The sequence below is a fragment of the Cyclopterus lumpus genome, chromosome 16 (assembly GCF_009769545.1).
Source record: "Cyclopterus lumpus isolate fCycLum1 chromosome 16, fCycLum1.pri, whole genome shotgun sequence".
In the NCBI taxonomy this organism is placed as follows: Eukaryota; Metazoa; Chordata; class Actinopteri; order Perciformes; family Cyclopteridae; genus Cyclopterus; species Cyclopterus lumpus.
This window is the reverse complement of record NC_046981.1, coordinates 7,063,708-7,084,172: the sequence shown is the minus strand read 5'-3', so window position 1 is coordinate 7,084,172 and position 20,465 is coordinate 7,063,708. Positions and strand designations below refer to the sequence as shown.

At 38.4% G+C, this 20,465-nt stretch overlaps 1 protein-coding gene across 1 annotated transcript in view; it reads left to right on the top strand.

Annotated features, from left to right (window-relative positions):
- col14a1a (collagen, type XIV, alpha 1a) overlaps nucleotides 1-20,465 on the top strand; it is a 107,932-nt gene that overhangs the window by 87,054 nt on the left and 413 nt on the right. The window contains exons 39-47 of the mRNA XM_034554304.1: nucleotides 748-801; nucleotides 6,036-6,089; nucleotides 8,887-8,940; nucleotides 9,069-9,140; nucleotides 11,743-11,778; nucleotides 12,869-12,935; nucleotides 13,084-13,275; nucleotides 15,499-15,576; nucleotides 16,557-16,712. Of these exons, the coding sequence (XP_034410195.1) occupies nucleotides 748-801; nucleotides 6,036-6,089; nucleotides 8,887-8,940; nucleotides 9,069-9,140; nucleotides 11,743-11,778; nucleotides 12,869-12,935; nucleotides 13,084-13,275; nucleotides 15,499-15,576; nucleotides 16,557-16,712 (763 nt within the window). The remainder of the gene's footprint in view (nucleotides 1-747; nucleotides 802-6,035; nucleotides 6,090-8,886; nucleotides 8,941-9,068; nucleotides 9,141-11,742; nucleotides 11,779-12,868; nucleotides 12,936-13,083; nucleotides 13,276-15,498; nucleotides 15,577-16,556; nucleotides 16,713-20,465) is intronic.

The following is a 20,465-nucleotide window of genomic DNA, read 5'->3' as shown; positions in this document are numbered from 1 at the left end:
TTTCCCTCTCAAAACTAAAATCTGTGGCTCTTATAATAACGATACACTTTATCCGGCAATAGTAAATAGATATCCAGGGTGCCGTTGAAATTTGTATACCAAAGCTCTCTACCATACAGTGCCTGTAGGTCTCTGAGGCTATAAATACACAATAATTTGGAAAATCTGGAAAAACAAACACCCTCTCAGTGGTGCTGTGGAGGTTAACAAACACAACATATCATATTATTATCTTATTACATCTTATCATCTCAAATCTGTTGGCCATTCACTGACATTTAACCCACACTTAAATTACACATAACCTGTAAACCACTTTTCAACTCACTTTTTAGAAAACATAGATTGCATCAAATGAAGTTTAATATGACTTTTTTGATGGGATGTGTACAAGTATGATGAAGAAAGGAAATGAAACTATTAAAAAATAAAAAAACTTGTTATTGCCAGTGATCCTTGCAGCATTAAATTATGATGGAAAAATAGTCACAAAAGTGTGCTGTTTGCCATTTGTGTGCATTTAGAGGCTTATTATTGAGCTGTCATCCATTTGCTGCCATAAACTGACAAATGATGACGGATGCCTCAAATCTCAGATCTCGTCCAAAGCACGCTGAAACTCTTCTGGGGACTTGTTGTGGCCCAGCATCGTATTAAGATAACTGATGGGGCTTTTTCCAGTCCGTTGGTAGCTATCATTGTAACCACTGGTCCAGCGGAGATGTAACGACTGTGTTGGTTTTACAGGGTGCTGCTGGGGAAAAGGGACAGAGAGGAGAGATCGGTCCAGCCGGACAAATGGTGAGACAACATTTAATAAAAGAATTACATTATAGTAAGATACAGAGGTGAAGTGTATGTTGGGGCTTGATAAGGTTCCCAACATCACAAAGTAAAGCCCGGTCTTTTTGTTGGTCTTTTTTTTGGTCTTGACTAAAGGAACTAAGTAGCATTGAGTTATCACAAACTCAGCAGTGTGTGTGTGTGTGTGTGTGTGTGTGTGTGTGTGTGTGTGTGTGTGTGTGTGTGTGTGTGTGTGTGTGAGTGTGAGCGTGAGCGTGAGTGTGTGTAAATTGTTCTCCTCTGGTTGTATGTGTGGAGAATACAAATGAGTCCTATCCATTATCACTGAGGTGCCATGGCCCTGCAGGCGCACATAAATGAGACGTCTTGTACATGTTTGTAATTATTTTACAAACTGTTTGTTACCTTTCACTTCCTCTTTGTGTAGAAATGTCAAAGCAGAGGCTGTTTTCACGAAAATGTTTGATATAATAGAAAAGATGCCACAAAGTCATAGGCTATTCAAAACCAAATGTGTAGTGCTGCAATTTGGCTTTATTACTGCTTTAAAAAAAAAAAATGATATGCATAAAACCCCAGAAATTAATACACAGCATCCACATCCACAAAAAAGACAAGTCTTCATCTTAATCCAAACTTCATTCCATGCAGTTATAATACTGTCCAGCATAATGTCTGTAATAACTATAATTAACAACAGTTTGGATTTGTTGTGCAGTTTTGTGAAAGAGTTAGAGAGGAGAGTTAAAGAGAGGTGTGTGTGTGTACACACACACACACCTCTCTTTAACTCTCGTGTGTGTGTGTGTGTGTGTGTGTCTGTTTTGTTGCTGACACACATGCACAATGACACAGACACAAAGCGGCTTAATGCAATCATCGAGATGGTAATAATCATTAACAGCGTCTCCATTATTGGGCAGTGAACCCATCAGAGGTAATACTGAATTAATTTAATGGAGTTCTACTGGGAGCCCTGCATATCACCAAGGACAGAGTCAATAATTAAGTAACTCTGACCAGGAAAAACATTACTTTTTTTAATCCATCCATCCATCCATTTTCAATACCGCTTATCCTCATTAGGGTCGCGGGGGCGCTGGAGCCTATCCCAGCTGACATAGGGCGAAGGCAGGGGACACCCTGGACAGGCCGCCAGTCCATCGAGGGCTTTTTTTAATAAGATTCATTAATTAACTTTTTTAAATATCTATATATTTTTGTAAAAATATATATTTTGACACATTGCTGCTACAAACAGTGGGTTTTGTTCTGACCCATACTTTCAATGGCCCTGTACACCCTCACAGCTGATAGTGATTATGCTTCATTAGGAACCCTGCTCAGGTTGAAGTCCGGTATAGAGCTGTGTTTATTATATAAATTATATAACTTCACCAAACTCAACGTTCCAATACATTTTAGTAAGTTGTGTTTTGTAACAGCTGCAACAAGAGGGTCAACCAAGCCTAGTCCCCAACACACATACACACACACACACACGCACACACCACACACACACACACCTGAAAATAGATTGAATCGAGCTAATTGGGTGAAATAATTTGTGAGCGTGTACCATGGGAGTGTAGAGCCTTTCAGGGTTTGAGTCTGTGCTACTACATTCCCACTAGACTAGATATTAAAGGCATCATTGAGGTAACATAATAAATGTTCATGATGTAAAAGAGGTTCACACAGCTCAATTCAGTTTGCTATTATTGGGCTTACTCAGGCGACAGCTTTTGTTAATATCCATTATAGTGATATATTATAGTATGCTGGGCTAATAGGGGATATGTCTCGCAATATATCTCATAAGGTTGCCCTCAACTTTTAACAGCACAAGTGGAATAAGCCTTGGCTTATTATGTATTAAAATGCTGCCTGCCAGATAATTATCCGAATTCTTCTCAATCAATTTTACCGTCTTAGCTTTGTACCTCATTGTCAACACATTTCAATCAAGTGTACAAAAACAGATATTGTGCCACTAAAGCTGATTTTTGTAAAGTAGATGTTACAAGACATTTATTTTGCTGATTGTACTTTTAGTCTACGTTCTACACTCATAGTTAGACGGTCTTGACCTTTTTGTTTTGCGGTTTCAATCGAGTAACTGAAAGAGTTGTATTGTGCTAATTAGAACAACCCGTTTTGTTTTTTACGCCCTACTCTACCCACTGCATCCTGGGATAGCTTCTACAACACTGATCTGTATAGGGATAACACATGTGTGGATAAACTCATTTTAAATTCATTACAACCAGATTTAGCTGCAGTCAAGCTCTTCATGTGGAGCTGAAAGTGCAAAGAGTTACACACACACACATTTAATTTCTTGACGTTTGTGTTAATAGCAGTGGTGGCTGGCTAATACATTTTTTTTTTAAGTATACAAAAAGAATATTAATAAATTATACAAATTGTCAATATTTGTGTTTTGGAAATATGGAATACACCCAGTAATATTTGTAAAATAGGATATCTGCACAAAATCTATGCTTTTCCTGCACGTCCTCTCCGCCTGTCTGCACGTCTCAGCTGCGCTGGGGCCGAATCGATTCAACCCAAAAGAGGCGGGTCGAAGAAGCAGTTTAACCAATTACTGATTAAAGATATAAATGAGTGACATACAATTCAGCATCCTAAAATAGATTCAGCTTTGGGCCAAAGTCCGTTCTCCTCAGGCGCTATTTTAACGACATGATGGCGAGCGCGAGCACTAACACTTCTCTTCCAAGAAGACCCGACACGGGAAAATCTCTCCTCCTTTGGCGGAGAAATTACAGGTAAAACAACTCGGCCCAGATCAACCGGACTTAAGAAGACAACAGGCTGGCTGAAAGGGAAGCGACACATGAACCTTCTGTAGAGAGTAGAGACCGGTACACCAGGAAGGTTTGGTTAGCTGGATGCTGTCGTGCTAGTGCCGTATTTTGCTTTATAAATCGATGGGGACAGATCCAGCACGGACAGTTACGGGAGTGAGGGACATGAAGCACAATTAAGAAAACATGAGAACACCAGGACAAGCATGGATAAATCCGTCAAGCAGCCATATTGGGCAAAATGAACGTCACTACCAAACCCTAACAAGGTTCATAGAGGCATCTTAATATATAAACATGTTCTATTAGATTTTATATATATGTGTGATTTATATTATACAATATGTATATTATATTATAATATATTTATGATATTTATGTTGTATATTTATAATATTGGGTATGTATATATCATATTATACTGAATATTATTATATATATATATTAATATACTGAATTATATGAATAAGTTGTCCTTATTGTGTCAGTGTTGGAATAAATGTTAAATATTTAACTACATTTCAGCACCAATGCAGATTAAAAAAGTGTTTTAGACAGAGGTAGCTGTAAAGACAATATGTTGTTATGCTGATAATCATGTGCCTGGTGATTTTAGTTTGTTCTCTGCTTTTTTATCTATTTTTAATTGCTGTTCTTTAGACTGGCTCATAAAATGTATTGTATCAGTTTCTTTTGTTGAGAGACTTGTTAGTTGATGAGACTGTCGCTGATTGGAAGTCTTATTTATAGTTTCTGAATTTCTACCACACCTGTTTCATTTTCACAGATTTATATAAGAAAGGAACATGCAATAACCCCTTTCTTGAGGAGAGAACAACTTGTCTCTGAACCAGCTCACAGAGAACTGCTAATTTAGGCTTTCTGATACAGCACTATCTAGTTCTCTCTCTCTCTGGCTGCATAGTCCTATTAATAAAAGCTGGTTTCCAACTAATAATGTGTTTTGTCAGAGAGAGGTGTGTGTGTGTGTGCGTGTGTGTGTGCGTGTGTGTGTGCGCGCGTGTGTGTGTGTGTGTGTGTGGCTCAGTGGGGGAATTGTAGCTTCCAGGGCCCTGTTGTAATATAGAGGGACCAGAGAATATCACAACTCTAAAACATCAATTACCTCTCTCGCTCTTTCTTTCCCTTTCCCTCTTTCTCCCTCCCTTCAGCTATCGCTCTCCCTTCCCCCCCCCCCCCTTCCTTCCCCCCTCTCTCTCTCTCGCTCTATCTCTCTCTATCTCTCTCGCTGCAGAAAATACAATGTAACCTTGTCATCAGCGTCCCCTCCGCCTCTGTTTCAATTCAACAGTGAGAAATACAGTTGCAATGAATAGTAAATGATGTGTGTTTGTGTTGGTGTGTGTGTGCATCTCTGTCATCTTAATCATTATCCTTCAGTGTATCAGTGTGTGTGCTTTATCATGTAAATATTTTTAATTTTGTCAGAGAGGAATATAGATTGTGGATCAATAATTTAAACGTGGTCACTTCTAGATCTTTCGCAGATGTATGTAATTACCCCTCTTAGCCCCCCCCATTTTACACTTAATCTCAACAAACAAACTCACACCTGTATGTGTGTGTGTGTGTGTGTGTGTGTGTGTGTGTGTGTGTGTGTGTGTGTGTGTGTGTCTCTGTAGCTAAGCAATCTCAAGGCTGATGTGTTGAATAGGAATTACTTGGATTCTGATCACTCATGTGTCTGTGTATCTGTGCATGCCAATTGCACTTTATTTTAACCATGCTCATGTAGCATCCATGAACACTTTATTATGCACATCAGCCAACATCTAAACAACAGCCCATCGTTAATCATAACAGGCCTGTCTTCTGTAACCCCAGCCTGTAATTTGTAGGACCTTTTACAGTCTTAATGGTCCTGTTTTATGAGCTCTCCTCCACTCATACCGAAGTGCAGTGATATATCACCTCAACACTTAATCCATGACTGTATTTTGGAATCGGCTGTGTGGCTGCAGAGAGGTGGATGAAGTGGAAATAGGGCCCGAGATGGAGCAGCAGGGTGGCCTGATGATATAGTGACCGTCCTGCACCCAGAGGCTGGTTATTCCACGAATCACTTTTATGACCCCTGCTGTCAAAGCATCGTTGAGCAAGACAGCAAACCCTTATCTGTTTTGACCTCTGGTTGTGTACCGGTATATGTCTTTCAAGTCTTTCCTTGTTATGCTGTATGGAATGTAGCAGATGAAATGCCTCGTAAAAATTTACTGGGTATAAACCTGTAATGTTCTCATCTAAAAGAAAAGCATACATATATTTTGAACTGCTATCCCAAAAACTTCACAGTTGCTGCTTAAAGCTACTTTTCTTAGTTTTATAATATCCAGTACCCCACAGTCAGTGTTGTGAAACCTGCTTGTTTGTGTTTTTTAGGGTGTTCCTGGAAGCTCGGGCTCCTCTGGTAGAGACGGCCCCCCAGGAGTGAGGGTAAGGCAATACACTATAATAATGACATTACCTCTGTTGGTTACCGTTACACAGTGTGGTTCTTGGAGATTTACAATATAGTAGAGTGATGCATATATCCACTCTACTGCGGGAATGACTCATATTGTCTACATCTCTACATACTATATGGCGTCGTAGATAATATAGGCATTTTTATTTAGTTTTGAGTTAGATGGGTTATGAAAACACGATCCTGTGGCAGCTTTGATGTGAATTTAAAAAAAGACAAGCCAAAGCCATGTATTTTCGCTGATACCATCATTAGTTACAGGGGGTGCTCTAAGATATGAAAAAGGACAATTGGATATGGTTTTAGAAAAAGACATGTAGGTATAGCAAAACGTGACAACATAGAGGTTTCTATTCTTTCAATTCAGTCTTTTGGAATAAAACAATTACTAGCAATCACAAATAAATAGTGTTTTTATATGTAATTAAGAGTCACCACATTGTTTTTCCAGTTGTGTTTGTACTTGCTGTACTGTGGCACTGTTTCCAGTATCTAAATGTTCAGTTTCTTCATAAAACCATGCAAGTCTTACCCCAGTTGAAGAAAACAATAAAGTAAAAAATAAAGTAACCGTGGGGTTTAGAGAGGAATTAAGCCTTATAATACCCACCTGGGCTATACATACAAAAACGCAGCTAGAGCGTAGTGTGTCAGCGAGCAGAAAGAAGAGGTTTTATCCAAATACGTAATATGATAACAGAAAGGTTTTGTCCGGGCCCCACTCCTGGCGAGGTGAAGGACTCTACACATAATCCATCTGCTGTCTCTTTGCTGGCTGACAGAGGTCCAGACAGTCATCCCCTTAGTGGTAGTTTTCAGAGCATAGTTTTCAGGCGTGTCATGTGGTTTCCTTCAGGACAAACGTCTGCTAACGGGTTTCTGACGGATACGTTTTGGAGTTCATGAACTTTCAGCAAGAAAAGCATTTCAGGACCACTGTTTGGGATTTAGGTTGATATATTAGCAGAAATGTAAAATGTTATTCATAACTATGATTTATTTAGTGTATAACTGATCATTTTGGTTTTCCAATAACAACCGCAAAAATGACATTGATTATTACTTTTCTTCTGTTGATGTTTGAATCAGCAGTGTGCTCGAGATTTCTGAAGATTTGATGACCAGGTTACCCGACTACAGCTTGTAAACATATGGAACAAGGCTTTGTCTGTACACATCACATGTGAAGCATTGCAGTTTTGATGCCATCTGAATATTGTTGTTTTTTCAGAGGATGCATTGAAAGCAGTAGGGAAGGAGACACAGTGAATACTGATAAGACTCAATTCACAAGAGGCAATCAATGCAACAGCCGTATCGGTTATCACTATTCTTTTGACAGACGATAGAAAATACTGAACAATAATTATAAATAAATACGAGGCAGCTTTTAAAAAAACAAATGAATTCACAATGCTTGTGCTATCTAGTCTGTATCATCCGCAGCAGAACGTGGAAAGCAGACAGCCCTTTATTAACTAAAACCTACCAGCATTGCACGAGTCGACTGTGCATAAACACTGTACTGTGCATAGAAGCCAAAAGAAGTCTTTTAAATAAAACAATCTTGTATTTCAGTATGCACATACAAATCGGAATCGGGAGCTTTCCTGTACACCATAAAAACCTGTTGCGGCTTTAAATTATACATTTGCTTGAACCTGACTTCCTGAATTTCTTATATGAATAATAGAAAAAGAAAAAGAAAATCAAAAAAAAAATCATGATTAATGGGAATGTGCACAGTTTTACACCAGACTGACTCTCTTCCGAAAGCCTCATGTAATGTGTTTTTGCTTCCCAGTGGAACATGTTGGAACCTTTTTTTAAATTTTTTTAATTATGAATCTCTTTGTTCCAGATGTGCGTTTGCTCAATTTGGAACGATTTCAAAGTAATTAGAGAGACATTGTGAGACTTGTATATTGTGAGGAGCTGAGGTCCAGGGAGAGTGTTTACTGTGTGGCACCAGAGGAGTTTTCTGATGTCACATTCCGGCTCAGCTTTTCAGAGAAGCTCATGCACATGTTATAAGTTAGTAGATTCAGAATGCGTTATATTTAACCTCACACAGGTTAGACTGAATATCATACAAGGAGTGTGTCCATGTTGAAAGGGCATCAGCCTCAATGAACGACCACAAAGTGACTGCAGACATCCAAGCTAAAATGAAAGGATTAACTGAACCTTAGGTTAAGCTGTTTTCCAGGACAATCGGAAAATGTGTTTTAATAACACTAAATGTATTCAGTTTAAATGGCCTATAAATATCGAGATATATCAAACCCATCATCATGCTATTATATATCATTTTATTATTACATGTCATACCTTAAGAAAACCAGACCAAATGCAGAATTGTAATGCAGTTGGTATTAATGTGCTTCTAAAGTTAAAGCTCCAGTTTCATATTCACGTGCTCTCCTCAAACCACAGTATCATGGGGAAGACATTAAATGCCGGAGAGGGTTATAAACACCTTGAAGGAAACTATAATACAGACTGTGAAAAAGTCAACAGTCTTATTTTGAAAAAGTCAGAAAGAATGCACCTGTGTTTTCTACAAACGGTCTATAAGTAGAACCAAATAAAGAAGTTTGATTGGAGGCATTTGTTTGCAGACCTGAAGTTTGGACCTCAGCCGATGCAACAGCTACTGAGTCTGGTTACCATCAATATGGATGTTAAATGTGTTAGAAAATAACAGTCTTACTGAGAGTGCAGCTAATTATTAATAAACTGAGCATTTTGATCTGCATCTCTCAGGGTCTGCCGGGTAATAATGGACCACAGGGACGACAAGGGCCTTCTGGACCTGTTGTAAGTGTCTATTTTCTTATTGTTCTCACATTTCTTTGTCCGTCAGATCACCCTGATACATGAGGCCGACTGAAACTTTTGCTTCCTTCTTCTCCCTCTCTTTCTTTTACTGCCTGTCTTTCGCTCAGGGAGGCCCAGGAGGACCAGGAGCTCTAGGACCTGGTGGGTCAACAGGGTCCCAAGGAGATCAAGGACTTCCTGTGAGTGAAAACTATTGTTTTATTTTGTTACGATTGATGTGAGAAAAAAAAAAACTCTTGATACTGAAATTTGTTTGAGACAAAGGAACTCTATTGAAATGCCTGTGAAACATAACTTGTCCAAATTATCAATGAAACAACGAGGACACGACCTCTCCACTACTTCTTCCTCTTCCTTCGGATTTCTCGTCCGAAGAGGTTTTTCTCCCATCATGTGTTACGGAGGTAAAATGAACAGGAGAGCAACAATCTCACAGTTGAATCGCAAAGATCCAGAAGTGTTGAAATATGAATAACATTGTGGTTTGATTCCAGTGCTGACAAGGAGCTCACACATCTTTATAATTGGACTAAACAAATAATAATGTATCTTTGGAAAAATACAATATGTTCACCTTTTTGATTTTAAATGTACAGTAAGTCAGTTTGGTTAAGCCATACAAAAGAAGAAGAAAGGCTGCAGAGGAGAAAATGTTGGGTTCCAAACGTTGTGTAATGCGAACAGAAACCGATGATACTGTGATGTTGGTGACAGCTAATCTAGTCTTGGGTCAGCTCTGCAGGCCGGAAGCAAAGTTTGGCAGAGCTATAAATCAATTACTGAAACTCTCTCTCCCTTGAGGGACACACACACACACACATTGTGAGAGATCACATCTTCCCATACACCCAATATGAATGTATGCACAAACAGAGAGAGACAAAAAAAAGAAAATCCAATCTCGCTTTCTTGAGAAGTAATCTCTTAAACATCTTAAACTTTTAGTTTCAAAATTCACCTCAACATCAAATTGCTGATTCACTCCTTTCTCAGCCCACCGGCAACCCTTCTCCAGCTGCAACATTATATTACCCTCTCAAGCAAGTGTGTTTGTTTATCTGAAATAGCAGCCGTTTATATATCTGCAGGGAAATGTCTGCATTTTGTTGCATTGTGTTGTAACTGAACCTTAAGGCGTGGAAGTTCTTATTCTAAGTGGTTTTGGTGAGGTGGACACAGAAGTGCCACACATCTGTCCTACAGCTGTGAGCCATTCACTGAAGCACAGCGGAGTTATTTATACCAATCAAGACAAGATAAGAGTGGAAAGGTGGCACTCTCTACAATGTCTTGAGTTCATGTTCCAGTTCATCTCATGTGAAATCCAAAACCGTTTGGATTTAGAAATGACATGATTCATCTGGAAATGTTATGCTCTATCTATCAATATCAATATTCATAAAACTTCGTAATACGGAGCAGAACAAATTTATTTGTGGCTTATTATCAGGTCTTAGGGGTTAGGGTTACAGATGTGCTTTGACTATAGGCATTCGGATTGGTAATGAAAATGTGTTTTTCTTTTTCATTGATTGTTTCATAAACCTCTGTATAAACAGCTTCACAATGCCCTGAATGTGTGGCAATGAGTCAGAGCGTGTCTGACGGGGACAAAAGACTGGTTCTGTGCTTTCCAGTGACTCAACCACCTGACAGTTTTTTAATTCATATTGCTTGACATGGTTGCAATCCAACTTGTGTTTGCCATTTAAAAAACAACACAAAAAAAGCAACAATCTTCTAATGTTTTATTAGTCCACACTGAGGAAAGTCATCATAAAACGACTTCCCTCCGCGGATGAACATAAAACATTTTGAGTGAAAAAACATTGACTCTGGACAGATTCTCCATATAGACGGCACAATAGGAAGATCGTTTTGATAGTATAATAAATCAGATTTGTATGAAAGATATACATTTATCTTTGGCTTCCACACAGTCTGTTTTGGTTTTCCCGTGTCCCGTTGATAAGACAGCAGACATTCATATGTCCGGGAAGACTCAGGAGATCCAGACGGACACACTCAGGAGGTCCAGGAGAACACTTTTATTGTGGAGACCTGCAATCCAATTCAGACGCCGTGTCAAATGTTGGCACGGGCTTCCTATCATCTGCAATATAGTGCACACACTCTATGATATGCCAAGCCTGCACACACAGTTTCTCATGGTTCTCTATCCATCAACCCACTCAACACACATCCATTCAGTCGATGGTCAAGGACATGTTTCCCCCATGATGAACAGGTTTTTATTCAAAAGCTGTAACAACATCAAACTGATATGTATCATATCTGCACAAGGTTGCTTTGGCCAGGGAATAGTTCTTTTATTTGCTTCCGGATCACACTGTGATATGCATCGACCGGCTTTTTCTGCTTGGCAGGTTTTTGTGTTTGCACGTATGTGTTATGATCATATATGCATCTGTGTGTTTTACAGTGTTTGCAGTAGCGGAAAATAATCCCATCCAAGACAAAGAATTGCACTCTGTTTGTGGGCACACGGGCTTTGGAGGTGGGGGGGTGGGGGGGGGGGGGGGGCTGGGTTGTCTTGTCTTTCGGACACAAAGAACCTGTACACACATTTTAAATGCATTTATTCATACTAACTGTTAGATCAGAAGAAGAAAGTGTGTTTGTGTGTGAGATGAAGAGGCATAAAGAAAAGGAGAGGGGTGGAGAGTATTGGCGTGAGGACATTAAAGGAGGGAGAGAGACTATTTCTGAGTACACATCCCAGTCAAATGATTATTCTCCTTCGGTGCTTTTATGTTTCAGGGTCCTGCTGGTACCAAAGGTGATAAGGGAGAAAGAGTAAGTTATTCCACTCACACACTTCAACCACTGTTTAGAGCAAATTATTTTGTGCTGCTCCATTATACAGAGGACATTTTGTTATTAAAGTGAAACTCAGACTATGACTCACTACTACTTCACACCCTTGTTTTGAAGAAACCAAATTATGCTCCAGTACACATTCACTGTTTCTCTTTTCTTTTTTAATCTTTTTTATCACCCTCAACCTCATTTAGAGCAAATCAAATCAGTGTTCATGGTTCAGAATGCTGGTTATAATCTTTTTAGTATCTTGTAGTGTGCATCCTTAAATTGATTTCACGGGGGGGGGGGGGGGGGGAGAGTAAACGTTTGCTACAAAGCTTTTTGTCATGATAAACTCTACTGATAGACACAGTAATCAATCACATCATTTATTATAAACATCAGTTTATCTGTGAGACCGTTTTGATTAAAGATGCATGTGTGTCTTTAATCAAAAATGTATGTATTAAAAGTATCACCTCCATTAAACTAAAGCAACTCAAAATCAACATATTTTGAAGGTAATATCTGGGAACTAAAAGTATTGTGAAATCAAATTAACATTCTGACTTTACTTTAAATAGCTATATAAACTTCCCTTCCTCTCATGCAACTTTACAGCACCTTTCATTTGAGGAAAGCTCCTCCAGAGCCACAGAAGACAATTAACGGTTTTCATGGGTTGTGTTGTCTTTGGGTTAAGTAAAGTGAACTTTGAGGTTAGAATTAAAAAAACATCAGTTACAATTTAACAGTTAAAAAAAATATTGCTTTAAGTTCTCAACTTAATACCATCTCTAGTTTCAGGTCCCTATAAAGCAAAATGTAATATTAAGAGTAAGGCTCTTCCTACAACAAGTTAAGTCTCCAATAAAAACAAAGTACTTCAATAAATATTTAAAAAGCTGTTCTGTTAAGGGGCATCTGAGTGTGAAATAAAGGTGGTTACACATATTGAAACATCAATCCACCAATGTATTAATCACTGCTCTATGTGTTTATGTAACTGTGGTTGCTCCAGTTGAAAAGTCTACTGTGTGGTTGTATAATATCAGACCATGAGCGCTCCATATGTGTTCTTCAGGGTGATGTGCAATCCCAAGCTGCCGTGCGTGCCATCGCACGGCAAGTGTGTGAGCAGCTCATCCAGAGTGAGTAATCAGGGATATTTACACAATAACACCAGCATGTCATTAAGTAAAATGTCCCTGCTGAAAATGTTTTGAAAAAAAATCTTAAAGCGCTAAAAAGCTCTTTCTAAATAATTTTTTAACCCTTCCCAATCTCTACCTCCTGCAGGCCACTTGTCTCGCTATAACTCCATACTGAACCAGATCCCCGTCCAGTCAGCGGTGTCAGTCCGAACAGTACCCGGACCACCCGGAGAGCCAGGTAGGAGAGGCATCCCAGGATCTCAGGGAGACCAAGGGCCAACTGGCAGGCCGGGCTTCCCAGGCAGCAGCGGGCAGAGCGGACGACCGGGAGAGAGAGGTGAGAGAGAAGGATGTTTACGGATGTGTCCATGAAACAGTTATTTACAGGATGCCATCGCACATGTCGAGAGACAAACGGAGAAAAAACTATGTGTGACAATTTCCATACCTATGTCTCTTATTCTCTCAGTAATATACAGACTGATTACAAGCCACCATCTACACTCTGACTGCATGTTGTTGTTTATATAAGCATAAGAACGAGTGTTTATTAGACTGCCCTTGCTGCAGTGAGCAGGTTATAAACTAGAAAATAAGATGTGTAAAGAAATATTATATGCAGTATAGAAGTATAGTTAACTAAAGCACTGTCTAAATGGAGCCATTGAGACAAATCCAACACAGGACACAAGAGGCTTCAGAATAAAACAGAAAACCAACTCAAACAAAACTGAGATCATTACGATTAAACTTATATAATAAACTACTAATACTTCAATGTCTTAAAAAAACTTGTATGGAGAGCTTATGTAAAAACAAAATGTGTTCCGCAATATAAAATGTTTCAACCGTATACATAGATGTAAAAGTTTCAGCACATTTTAAAACAAAATTGTGTGGAGTTTAATAAAAACCTACAGGAAAGCGTATGTCCTTTGCAGAATGTGTAGGTCAAGCAGCGTTGGAGCTGATGTCTCAATGTCATCTTCACTTCCACCTCAATGTATTGTTATGATTTCCTCTCAATGAGCAACATAGCCAGTAATTTGGATAAAGATTGTTATTGTGACGGGACTGTTTAAAGCTCTGGTGTTGTAATAAATGTGTCTTCATAACAAGAGTTTCCAGCTGGTTAAGCAGTGTGTGTTTATGAAATAGTTACTGTTAATATAGTCTACTGTATGTAAAGTGATACATTATCCTTGTCAACAATAACCAGGGGCCTTTATTGTGAAAAGAGCAGTACTTTTATTAGTGTGAGCTTCAACTTGTCTGCTTGTTTGATGCTTTTTGTGGTGTGGACTGCTCCATGAGGTGTGGACTGCTCCATGAGGTCATCCCCCTGCCACTCGTCTTTAGTGGAGAAGCAGCTTTTATGAGGCTTAGTCTTCATCACTAAAACACGCAACCCACACGAAAGACCCACATACCGAATGAGCCGGCGCACAAGGAGGGTCAGGAAAGCTGAGAACAACTGTCAGGAAATGTCAAGTGTGGTTACCTCCCCTTTAGATTCTACCCAATAACGTTTACAATCTGCAGTCCCCACACACACACACACACACACACACACACACACACACACACGCACACACACACACATACTTTCTTGTTTTATTGGCTGAACTGAAACCAGAGTAGGCCAAAAACTATAAAAGATGTATCGCAGGCCTAAGAAAAGTAGGCATGTTATTATTAGGTCAGATGGTCCATGTATCCATATAAGGCTAATTCCAGAATGAGGAACAAAAGCTGTGACCTGGCTAAACAGATGAAACAACGTTTAGTCCACGTCCTGAATATATATAGACTATATGGGTCAGTTTGTGACCATTAAGAGAAAATATTCCGAGATGAAATTGTTCTCTTGAGCCCCACTGTGCTTACTTCCTCTTTACCGATGCCGTTGATGAAGGTGGTCATAAAAGCAGCATCAAATGAAATCTGCAGATCATCAGCTTTGTATGGTTCACTATTATTAGAGTGCATCCATTAGGTCATTTAAACAGATTTAATAATCTGTTATACCGATGTTGGGATAGAAAGCGGTTTGTCTCTTTCTTTGATACATTCACAGGATTGTATAGTTAATACCAATGCAGTTGTGTCCATATCACTATTCTAGCTAATCTTTATATACACTTAGGTAATCTATTCAAGTAGTTTCCAAATCAGGGGTTGAGCGTCATAGGATAAATCTGAGGGGTCCACAGATGTTAAATGAGGGTTTGAAAGAAAAGTTATGCTTTACAAATCTGTGTTAATTTTTGTATTCTTTTTAAAAAAAAATTATATTGGATAATTTCACATCTGTGGGCCTCAAACTATTATTTAATTGAAACCAGTGCTTTATTCTTTAGGAATGAATTATGTAATCAACTTATAATAATCTATAAGGATAGCTGTCAGATAAATGTAGTGGAGTAAAAAGTGCAGTATGAATTAGTATTAGTAGAAATAAAGTTCAAGTAGCTCAAACGCCCATGGAGCTGTGTGTGCACCAAAAAGGGCAAAAGTAAGTTTGGAGTTTAATGCGTTTCTCTTTGAACTGTGTTTCCAGGTCCTCTGGGAGAGAAGGGAGAGAGAGGAAGTCCAGGAGTTGGAAGTCAGGGACCTCGAGGACCATCCGGACCTCCAGGTAAGATACTGACAAACCTTTACACAGTTCTGAGCATCAATAATCTGAAACAACTCTTATACTCTTGGTGCTCAAATATAATTTGGAGGCGCTGTAGCTGCTTCAAAATGAGATAATTTAACATTATTCTAAACATTTCTTTGTGTTTTGCACGCTGAAAACAAGTTAGAGCTGCCATATGAGAAATGTTTTCCATTGTGCAAAATGTTTTCAAATATTGAAACAATATCACAGCGCAGATCCCCAATGTGTTGTTGATCTGCGTTACGCTGTCTGAGAAAAGCAAGCGGACGTTTTGGAGCGTGAATATCATTTTTGCCGTATTGATTTCCTGTGAGAAATGTGGGGTTTGTGTTGTGAAAATACGTTAGTGTTTACTGTTGCGCAATCAGTACTCACAGAACAAGCTGACAAAACTCTCCGGAAACTTTTCTATTATCAGATAACTGCTGAAAGGACTCCCAAACTTCAATATATGAAGGAGGAAATCTTCCCTGAGAGAAATGTATGGGGCAAAGTTCTCCATCTCCTCCCAGTGCTTTTGTGGAATATTTGTGGGATGACAAATTATAGCTTTTGGCAAATGAAACTCACCTCAAAATATTGATTTCATATTTCAGCTGGCTGCTGAAGTGAGTCGTGATGCAGCACTTTCTCTTGTAGAAACAGAAAACAGAAGCCTCCGGCTAAAACCGGTGTTATTCCCGCTTCTGCCCTCAGGACATTAACTATTATCTCCGTCATCCAGAAATGACAATCAGGTCTTTTTCTGCCAGAGCAGCAGAGAGAGTGGTTTAGAGAAGATTGAAGAGGTGATATCATAGTGACAGGATGTAGCCCGGCACATTTTCTGTTTATTTTCCTTCCCTCTCTTCTTTATGCCCTCTCACCAGGTGTCGAGTTGTTTCAACGAATGTTTATTGATGACCGACTTAAATGTGTTCGCCCATCTTTAACGCAAGCTTTTCCTCCACTCTCAGGCCTGCCAGGTGAAGGACGGACCGGCAGCCAGGGCCCCCCTGGTCGGCCTGGTAATCCGGGAACAGCGGGGAGGTCAGGGAATCCAGGTGGCACAGGACCAGCCGGCCCGCCAGGCTACTGTGACCAGAACTCCTGTCTGGGGTACAACGTCGGAGGTAAACACTTTACTTTAACCCCCCTTATTTAGCATTTATAAGCAGTATACATCCATGGGATGAATTCATTATAAAACACTATAATATAGTCGTGATATGGAGACATTTTGTTAGTTACATACACCTTCAGTATAATGTAGAGGGCATCGCTATATAATAATGATGTCCAAAGGGAGCCTTTACAGAAAGAGTCCAGTAACCACCGCTATAGAAACATGTACATAAAAGCACTCATGTAGTTCAGGTTCTGGGAAACAAAAAATAAAATGTTGCCTTAAATATTTTCCTAAAGCAGTCAAAACACAAAATATGCCAAATATTCTTTGTTTAGACTTTATTTGTGTTCTTTCGCAACCGAGCGTTCACTTTAATTTCTAATCTTTTACCAGTTTAAAACAGTGAACAATGGTTTTCAGAGTGACAGCCGGCTGTGATATAGTTATTGTTCTCATAAAGCTCTCAGAGAATGATCTAGATTCTATGGTTGTTCCACTGTGAAGTTTATACATTCATGTCCACACTGATGGATTAAGAAATGAATCACTGACCCAAGCTATTTATCTATACTGAGATATAATGAAATATGCTGTTACATTCAGATGCACACGCACACACAGGACTTTGAATATTCATAGTGATGACAACCTTTATGGATCCACTGTCCATTGTCATCTCAGCAGGGATATTGCACATAACAGCTTCTGAAACATCTGCTAAAAGTAGCTGACGAATGAGACATAACTTCATCCTTCAAACCAGATTTATTTTATTTAAATGGATTCCAGTCAAATATGAATCTTGCCTATTATTCTCAACCTTGAGTAAATGTGGCCTCCCTGCCTACTTTAAATAAAAAGAGTATGTGTTCGTACTATTGTTTCTTTTTTGAAGGGATAGTTCACTTTACTTGTATTTTTCCTACTTACCCAAATGCATTAAAAAATAATGTTCATATTTATATATATTCAGTTCAAAGTTGTGGGTGCAAGCGTTAGCCCCTCATAACTTAATTACTGGATGTCAAGAGATATGAAGTCACAAAGTATGTGTCTAGAATAGTATGCCATAAAAATAAAAAAATAGTATGGCAATAAAAAAAAGTTACAAAGAAATCCTTTATATTTCCGACATGCGTTTGGAATGACAATCCTGAATCCGTGATGAATATTGTTTACTTGATTGCTGACATCTACGCAGCGCTTGCTAATTGTTGTGATAATACATAAGCCGTTAAGGGAGAAATTTCTTGTTTATATACTTGCTCACATGTGTGTGAATTGACATGGATATTAAGCTTTGGAAGCGCAAAATAATATTTGTTAGTTTCTAATATATACACCACCTCACCGCTTTTCCATCATAAAAAAGTCAAAGTTTGTGGATTGTGCACAGTGAGACCAGAGCCTTCAACCAAGAATGGACAGACTCTTATATCTTCATTCAGTTTACAACCAGTGTGTCTCATATGTTCAGAGACCGTGACGATTATTAAAAGTGGGAATGTGAAGCGCCACGACGAAATCTTTTGAGCAAACGCACCCACTCATATCCAGATTGAAGGCACAGATAATAAGCCCAGTATGATCAGAATCCTAATGCATGTAATTCACTGCCCAACAATGAAGTTAACAGAGAGAGGAATAGAGCTGGAACAAGTGGCTTCAATAACCGAAGATAAAGTCCCTGCACACAAATGTATCTTATTAGAAGATGACAATATCGTGGTTTTCTACACCTGAATAAACTGAATTTAAAGTTGAAGGCCAAGGACAATTCAGAGAAATACATTTTTCAAAAGTAGTGTAGGATGTCGAACATGTGCCATATTATTGCATGTTGAAAGAAATCCTAGTATAGAACATTGAAAAAAACATCAACGAATCGCATTTTCAAATTAAGTCATAGTGCAGTGTGTCAAAAAAGTCATACAAAATCTTAGTTTAGTATGTCAATAAAACACAACTTTAAATATAGTATGCCAAAGATTGTTATAGTATAGTAAATAAAAATAAAAATATATATATATATATTAATATTATAATAAGTCATTGTATAATATGTCTAAAAAATCTGTTAAATAAGATTTAAAAAGTCTTAGTATAGTTTGACAAATAAAACCTCATAAAAAGCTATTGAATAGTATTTTGAAAAAAGTAAATGTATGTCACAAAACAGGTCATGAAAAAGTTATTGTACAATATGACTATAAAGAAAATGTAATTTAAAAAAGGAATTAAAGAAAGTCTTAGTATAGAATACTACATTAAAAAAATCATATTAAAATTCAAATATCAAATTATAGTATACTATCACAATGTCATAGCAAAGTTGTTTGAAAAAGAAGTCATAGTATACAATGTGGAAAAAGTGTCATTGCTAAAGCATAGCGTCAACAAAATTACATAACATATCCTAATATACACTATGTTACAAGAAATTGAATTAAAAAAGTCGCACTAAAACAAAAGAAAAATGTACACAACACAAGTCACATTTTACTCACAAGGGGTTATTCTGTAGGGTGTGGTTGTACTACTGAATTCTGTGTTGAAAATCAATATTTACACTTTCTCAAGTACAGAAAGAGAAATATAGATTTGACACATTTTCCTTATTTCCAAAAGTTTTATTTGAATGTCTTGATATTTATTCCAGCTGAATGTTTTATGAGAACCTCTCGTGGTGTGTGTGTATTTTCTTCCTCCAACCAAACTGCTGTGGAGGTTTTGTCAGTGCGGATTCAGAGGTTTAACTCTTTGGTGTCGTTGGGTTTTAAGGTGTAAAATCTTCTCTCTTTTTCCTCCTGTGTTCCCCTCCCTCTGTCTCTTTCTCTTCCTGACTGAAGTTCAACAGGACTATAGGAATGATTACTGAGGAACATTCTTCAACCGTCCTCCTCTCCTCACCTCACCTCCTCGCTCTGTGCCCTTCACATATGACTAAAAACTGAGACGTTTATAAATTATTCCTTCAAGGCCTCCACATTTCTTGGAATGGATCATTACTCCTAACCCCGGTGTTTCACCTCTAATCCCTACAGCAGTGGTTAATACGTCTGGTTGCTCCACCTTTTTCCAACCAACACTTCAATTTTGCAGAATCTTTTTTTGAAGGCAACTAATCTAACAAACAAATCTGTGTATTCATCCATTTAAAGTTTCAGTAGATTATGTTCCCTCATATTTTGGTGCGCTGCAAATCTTTTGTAAATGTATTATTGGCACCAGATTATCAGTCTTTTTGCATGCAATGCTCTGTGATTCAATTCCACCCTCAGTTAAATAGATATAATTGAATCGTTAATCTGGCTTCTTTAACATTTGACAGTCTCTGAGACGAAAATGGATTAACTTTCCTTCCCACAAGACCAAACAAAACCCCATAACGCTCCTGGAATGATCACCACCACTGTCTCAGTGCCATCTGTCCACAAATACTAGAGTAAACAATAGTTTGTTCCTGTAGCCTCAAGATCAAATCTCTCCAAACGCTAAACTCATTGTTCAAAGCCTGATGGATCAGCTACATTGTGATGAATTGCTTTGATGTTGATTGGATGCATTCATTGCTAAACATCTATATCTGTACATATCATGTACTTTAAACTGGGCAATGGTTTACCCCTAATGTGTCCCAGATGGGATCTTTTTTTGAGGGGCAAAATTAAATTTCATTAGCCCACTTCCTCATTATCCAAAGCTTTTGGAGGCTAAATATGCCTGTGCAACTCCTATCCGACTGGTTTTGTAACAT